Genomic DNA, 7,905 nt, shown 5'->3' with positions numbered 1-7,905 from the left:
AAACAGTTCGAACTTTTGATAATTTTGGATCTATTTGCAATATTGTGATTCAAAGTGCAATTATTTTTTTTAAAGGTCCTCCTCCCATGTATTCTTTAACAAACACAAGCAATAAATTATGACACAAAAGAAAGACCATTTATTTCCTCATGTGTGGCATAAACAAATCAGAAAGTCATAAATGAAATTATAACAATATTGCAAAATCGCAAACAAACCTGTGGCTTTATCACTACAACTTGAAACAACTAAACATTAAAAGCCCCCCCCCAAACAACTAAATATACCGGGATGTCAATTTAGAATTTGATTAATCGTTCAGCTCTTGTCTAAACTAAATCATGCAGTCCACAATAGTTTTTTTTCTTCCAAATTACATATTGTGACAAAGATATCTAAAATTTACACCTCAAAGAGAGCCCCTCAGAAGCACACCGAGTAATCATCCCGCTGATTTTTTTCTACATTTCTATATTACCCGCCATTGCTTTTATTTGAAAGACAGTTAATAAAGTGAGACAATCTCGCCACCCTTTTTTTATCTGCCCACAAAGGAGACAAAGCCAAGCGATGTCTTTTCATGGCGTCTTTCTTCATCTTAACTTTGTACTGAACATTATGAAGATAAAATATTACACCTACAAGCATAAAAAGAAACTTTGCTAATTTGCTGTGACGCAAATAAGAAGACGGAAACGTTTGAAGATGAAGATAAGATTGTAAAGTGTTTGTATGCTCACATGAGGAAGATGAATAAAAAAAATCAGTCGCCCACTAGTGGACACAATGACACTACAAGGAACTCCAAAGCTCAAGAATGCTTGAAGAATTGATGAACTTGAAAGGAACATTGGTAGCAAACTGTGAAATGCACAATAAAGACGCCTTCCCCCTTGTGCAATAATTATTTTGGGGTTATTATTATTATTTGAACAACACACTGTGCAAATTTCTTGACTATACTGCAAATCAAGAGTTGGAAAAAAGCACTAAAAATTTTCACTTTAGACATTTAATTATATAAAATCAGTTCTTTGGGGCCCAGGAAAAAATAATGACAGCTATAAAAAATATACATTACCTCGATTATGGTGAGTAAACCATTTATTGCCGTTTTTATATTTGATTACAAACAGCATCTTCTTTTTACACTTTTACAACAGGTGACAAGTGTTGCACAATTGTTTCAAATACTAATTAGAAGGATATTGGACATTAAAAAGAAAAGTAGGCAATACTGTAAATACGTATAACTGTTGATTCCTTGTAAAACCAACATTAACTCGCCATGACAGCACTGTAGTATGGTTGTCACATGATTGATGCTTGGCTAAGCCCCCCTCCCTTCTCTCTTCAAGCAACACAGTTCGGAGGGTCAAGACGGGGCTTCTACATCCTCCCCACCTCGGTTCACGCTGCATCTGCATAGTATGTGAAATCGCCATTTCACCCCCAGCACACTCCCCTAATTGTCGCTGGCTAAAAATGTTTTTGTGGAAATTTGCCCTCCATCAGGAGTAACTGTGCACGGCAATTGGCTGACACAACACGGCGTCTCTAAATAGTGGTGCACAAACACCCGAACTTACCCACACGCGCACCCACACAAAGCGTAATTATACATGTATATATTCAACTATGAAGCAATTACTCTCCGGGGAAAAGTCAAGCTAGGATTTGTCAATGTAGCAATTAGCCATTTCCTTATTGAATAAAAATTACATTTTGAAATTGTACTCAATAATTGACGGGTCAAAAAGCAAAAAAATCAACATTTTTACCTTGCCCTAGAATGCGGTCTTAATTTAATGCGCCAATATAATGTGGACGTTTTATTTATTCATTTATTAATTTTTTTACAAAAATGTAATTTTAAATGTTCCATTTTGACGATGCAAGTTAGGACAATTAATAATAAATACATTTTCAATTCTTCATATTTGGCATTCAGCATTTTTCTTTCGATTATATGAAATGTTTTTATATAAATAAGTGTCATGTTATTTTTCATTTTATTTATTTTTTAAGGTACACGATTCAAGGTACACTTGGATTCATATTAATTTCTCAATTTCCATTGAACAGTTGTGTGCAGGCTCTTGTGATGGAGGATGAGGAGGCTGCTGGGGATAATGATGAAGATGATGATGAGGATGTTGGCGGTGGCAGCAGTGCATTAAAAAGTCAGACGCGGCCCTGTGATTGGTCGCCAGGGCTGCAGGCTGAGCCCACTGGCTTTGAGTGCGAAAAGGAAAAGGCCACGGCAGCCTATGGGAGCGCGCGCTTGTCTCCTCCCACGGTGTGTGCACCAAAGTTGCCCACTTCAACTACTTCCACGCAGCCAGCAGACATTACATTCACGCCAAATCCACCAAAGGGACAAGAGGGCCTGCTTTTGCCAAACTCCCAATTGCCTTCTTGACTCATTATCAATATTTTCTAAATATACCATTGCTGTTCTACTTTTAATTCCTGCCCCCCTCCCTTCACTTATGTGAACCTTGTCCAGTCAGTCCACCTGGGATTGGAATTTCACAGCATATTTTTCATTTCAGTCTTTTTTTTCTTTTCTTTTCCCCCCATTTTTTAAACCCTCCACCAACACATTCCTTGCATTTTGGACTTTGTGTGAGCAGCTTCGAGTCCTCCCGTTTTTTGTTTTAGTTTGTTTTTTATTTTGTCTGGGGCTACTGCTGAGCGAGTAGCTGTGGGATGGCTACTTTACCAGGAACAATGCCTCGAATGATGCGCCCCACACCGGGTCAGAACTACCCACGGACTGGCTTCCCCCTGGAAGGTGAGCGGACACGGAGACTTTTTGGGTCTGGTTGGAGACGCTCGCATTAAGGTTACAAGTGTGTAGTAAATTAAAAACATTCAATTATAAAAGAAGAAATAAGAAAATCGAATACTTATTTTTTGTTTCTTTATGTTTACATTTTTTTTTTGCACGTGGGCCTACAGGTCACGTATCTAATTAAAGAAACCAAATCCAAGTTTTTTTTTTTAAACGTTTCAAAATCATGTCTATTGTAGGCTACTGTTACTGATATCGTTAAAAAAATCACGTTTTTATCATAGGCATTTTTTGTACCCAAAGTTACATATATATGTATATTCGTCGCGGATTTTGCATTACTGATTAATTGAGTTCATATTCAAGAACATTTTTTAAAACATTATTTGAAGGAAAAATAACAGTAGCGGTCTATTAGAACACAAATCGGTTTAAAATAATATTTGCTATGTTCAGATCAACTTCGTGTGAAGGATCACAAATGTACATTTTTCTTTCACATCGAAGTTGCATGAGCACGGTCGCGTGTTTTCCCCATTCCTATTACGTAAACGACATGCTGCAAATGTTTTTTTTAATGTTATTTTTAAAACAACGTCGTCCGTATTTTTCTGTAATGCTCTTTATTGAGCATTTTGAAACGACCACAAATGGGCTTTTTTTTTTTGATCGTACGCCTCAAAAGCAACAATAACAACCAATAACACAAGTGTCTATTTTAATAGCATTAAAATAGACGCATTACTGCTCGGCGCCGCCAAAAGAGGCAATCTAATTGTTAATTTGGCGACAACTCCCCACGCACACTCAAGCTGTCTGCAGCATACGGCAGTGGGACAATGAGGAGGATACGTCTGAAGACCACTTTTTGTATTTGCATGCATTTATGGCAACCATTTTCCCATTAGGGCCGCGTTCGTGCTCAAGTGGCGAAGGAAAACGCGCGTGCGCACATACACACAGACACATGCGCGTGTCGCGTTTGCAAGTTGGCCGTGGATTTGCTCGAGAGGGCCGCCGCAGCAAATGGCAAATAAGCCGCGGGAGAAACGTTGGAGGATCACATCAATATTTGGACAGCATGACTAGGAATAATCAAGGTGGCAAAGTGTCAGCCTCTTCACTGACTCTTGAGACGTGGAATTGGAGCGCGTGGAGTGGGGTCGGGTGCATGCACGTTGAATGACACACTGAATCTGTGCATCACAAATTTTGAAAAAGAAATTATACACGCGTGGGGTTTTGTTTTGTTCTGCCCACGCAGTGTCCACCCCATTGGGCCAGGGCCGGGTCAACCAGTTGGGCGGCGTGTTCATCAACGGGAGGCCCCTGCCAAACCACATCCGGCACAAGATCGTGGAGATGGCCCACCACGGCATACGGCCGTGCGTCATCTCGCGACAACTGCGCGTCTCGCACGGCTGCGTGTCCAAGATCCTGTGCCGCTACCAGGAGACCGGCTCCATCCGCCCGGGGGCTATCGGAGGCAGCAAGCCCAGGGTAAGTGGGGTTGACGTATTGGAGGGGGGGGAGCAAAGCGTGCACTTTGCGAACCCAGCATTATACACCTGAGCGCTTCAATGGCATTCATTGCAATTAGTTGTGTCAACGTCATGGCCATAATTACCTCTCATAATTGATCCATCTATGCAACTGGTGCCATATAAACAGGTAAATAATGCGGCAAAAAAAAATTAAACATTCTCTCCACGTTTTATAATATTTTTCTTCCAGATTTGTCTGTTCTTTTGCTTTTGTAACTCATTTGTTGAGCGTGAGAACGGCCATATCCTATACGAGCACAGTAAGCTATATCAGCAATCACAACAATCAATAAAATTGAACGTGTAAGTGTGTGTGGGTGCGTGCGCGTGCGTGCGTGCGTGCGTGCGTGCGTCACTACACTTGAATCACTAACTTTACGACTATTATTGCATCCTTTGTCAACTCTTCACATATACGTCAAAAATAATAATAATCATTTATATAGTTACTTGATATAGCATTGGGTACATTTGCACAATGTGATGAGATCCAATAGTGCTATACTGCATAATTGTTTTAATTTCTGATACAATCTATTCATTTATATTCATATACTAACTGGCTAAAGCATTTACTGTAAATGCACCTTCACAATCAAACACTACACTGAGACTAAAAAAAATGTGTAATTAAAATGTTTTTATTCAATAAGTTAAATTATCATCTTTTATTATGTTATGTATCCCTCATTTTATTTTTTGTATTTTAAAAATATCTTAACAAAAGCCACAATTGATATTATAACATACAGCAACCAGTCATACAATTAGGAACACCAGCCAATTTTAATGATAGCATCAGCCCATAAAAGTGTTTTTAATATGCATGTGTGTATACTTTCTTGTATTGTCATTCTGTACAATTCTTCATCTGCATGAGGAAAAGTGAGCAATATGTTATGTTACGGTGATAAATATTATAGTGATACACTCAAGAGTGATGATTAAAATTTTCAAATTATCAAAATTCAATCAAATTAAGTTTGATTAAATGACAAGCGCCTTTCATTTTCAATAAATAAATAGTAGTTTACAGAACTAATTGCCCCAACTTACAAAGACAACCCAGCAAATTGTTTTGAAGCAAAAACTTGCTTTGTTGTGCTAAATAACTTTGTTGTCATAAATGTCAATATTTTCAAGTTATTCCAAGGTAAAATCCTTTTTTAGCTCCCCAAAAGAGGTTTTTCTTTTTAAATCTGTGTATGACTGCGTTCAATGTGTCCCACCATGAAATGGCACCAATTAAATTGCCCCCCCCCCCCCCCCCCCCTGTCAACTTGCAACTTGCAGCAGGTGGCCACTCCCGACGTGGAGAAGAGGATCGAGGAGTACAAGCGAGAGAACCCGGGCATGTTCAGCTGGGAGATCCGGGATAAGCTGCTGAAGGACGGGGTGTGCGACAGAAGCACAGTTCCTTCAGGTGAGGCTTCATCTGGTAAGCTGCAATTCTTCTTTTAATAACCTTATCATAGGAGCCTACAAGTGCAGAATCGCTTGTCGTCTAACTGCTTGATTTTTTTTTTTTTAAAGAGGAAAAAATATGCCTGCAAAATATGCTTGACTTTTGTGCAGTGTCCTTCAAATAAGATGATTTGGTTGTGTTGTGGGTTTGAAGGGCTAATCACCCATTTACCTTCTTGTCATTAGTGAGCTCCATCAGCCGCGTTTTGAGGGCCCGATTTGGCAAAAAAGATGACGAGGATGACTGTGATAAGAAGGATGAAGACGGAGAAAAGAAAACAAAGCATAGCATCGATGGCATCCTCGGTGATAAATGTAAGTTAGCAACCTTATGGGCCCTTAATGGCTTCTCTACCACTTGCATGTCTTGTCAGCCTCCTCCCGGCTCGGATGGGAAGATTTGCCCAAATTTGTCCAAAGGTACTTTCCTCCGAGGCGTCCTCGTGGGACTTGATTCCTTTGCTCATTCAATCCATTATTTATGAGAGTCTTGGCACGAAGGTATTTAGCGGCAGGAAATTAATTTGTGTTGGCCAATTGCGCCTCATTCATTCACACGTTCAGTCATTCATTCGCGGTGTGCTGCTTTGACCCTCCCCATCCCCCCAACCCGTAAAAAAAAAAGCCCCCCTTAAACGGCTGCTGACCCACAGTCATATTTTCACCACTTGTTACTTTTAAGTTGAAATCAATGAGGTTAGTTGCTTCCATAAATGCTTCCATTTTGGATAGCTATGGATTTTTCCATTATATTAGCAGGAAGATGTATTTTCTAGTCATGTGTAGGGAAATCATTGTAATATTTGGAAGGTGTGGAGAAAAGTGCTGTTGTCGTTTAAGAAAATTATTCCTTAATTTTTAAAGTAATTGTGAGTATTTTGTACATAAATTGGAATTTAATAAATATTTCGCACCGCCAGCAGTAAAGTATATGTATACTGAATTTATAATAATTTGGAGTAAACAATATATTTAAAAAATAATTTGGAGAAAACAATGTATTTAAAAACGTAGCATTTTTTAAAATATATATTAGTGTAAATACTGTAATGCTAAATATACATAATACAATAAACGCACTGGGGATCCTATTTTATGTGCATCGTGAGAAGCGGTTGATGGATGGATGAATGGATGGATGAATATATTTGAATTTTCAATCACTTTAGACTGATTTTTTTGGTCACCCTCGGATAATTACACGAACGCCCAACATTTTGAAAATTATCCTGAATGACCGCGTGTCTTATCACTTGTGCGTAATTACGCACACCTCACAAATTTGGAGCTGGAACATCGGGATTAAATTAAATGTGTACAAGCCTGTAGTAACGCCAATCATTAATTGAAGGTAGTGATGATTATGAAATAAGAAATATTTCGTTTTGATAGTTTATAAATGACTAACAATAAATAAAAATGTTAAAAACCTTCTATACAATTTTAAAACCTTTGCTGTGCAATAATTTACTATCATCCCTAATGTTTTGCGTATACAATGATTTCGAGTTCGGATTTCTCGGTCACTCGCGTGTAATTGCATAAACGCGCACCTGGAGCCAACGCGGGATTTGGATTTAAACCTATAATAATAATAATAATAATAATAATAATAATAATAATAATAATAATAATAATAATAATAATAATAATAATAATAATACATAGCTACACTCCCCTTTTCATCTTGAAGACGAACCTCAACAAACCTTCCTTCCATTGATACTTTTTTTTTCCTTGCACCGAGCCACAAAAGCAAAATCCTGGAAAGCAGCGCCGCACTGGCACGTCCATTCTCCCTCAAACAAACGCCAGGAAACTTTGGACAAAAGGGCAAGGGGGACCCATAAAAAGGAAATGAATTATTCAGCACGCCCCGCTGCTAGATAGTTTTGTAATTTCATATAATGGCCCGATGGAGTGGAATCAGTTGATAGCGTGAAAACGCTCTCTCTATTTGTCTTCTGTCCCCCCCCCCCCCCTGCACCCTTTGCCACGCTTCAAGAAAAAATCCTCCAAGTGTCCACATGCACGCTTGACCATGTGTACTCCCCTAAAACCATTCCATAATTCCCCTGGCTGCTGTTTGTGGCCGTTCTG

General features: G+C 38.9%; 1 protein-coding gene across 2 annotated transcripts in view; it reads left to right on the top strand.

The window, feature by feature from the left end:
• The first annotated feature begins 2,349 nt into the window (after positions 1–2,349).
• Positions 2,350–7,905, top strand: part of pax7a (paired box 7a) — a 43,431-nt gene continuing 37,875 nt past the window's right edge. Inside the window, exons 1-4 of one of the 2 annotated variants that reach the window (XM_061292114.1) lie at positions 2,350–2,797; positions 4,062–4,297; positions 5,635–5,764; positions 5,992–6,120. In XM_061292114.1, coding sequence (XP_061148098.1) covers positions 2,713–2,797; positions 4,062–4,297; positions 5,635–5,764; positions 5,992–6,120 — 580 coding nt within the window. In that variant the 5' untranslated portion in view covers positions 2,350–2,712. Of the gene's footprint in view, positions 2,798–4,061; positions 4,298–5,634; positions 5,780–5,991; positions 6,121–7,905 lie in introns of both variants that reach the window. The other variant, XM_061292113.1, reaches the window with a different exon arrangement.

This window comes from Syngnathus typhle, linkage group LG11, assembly GCF_033458585.1.
Source record: "Syngnathus typhle isolate RoL2023-S1 ecotype Sweden linkage group LG11, RoL_Styp_1.0, whole genome shotgun sequence".
Lineage (NCBI taxonomy): Eukaryota > Metazoa > Chordata > Actinopteri > Syngnathiformes > Syngnathidae > Syngnathus > Syngnathus typhle.
This window is presented reverse-complemented; position numbering and strand designations above follow the sequence as displayed.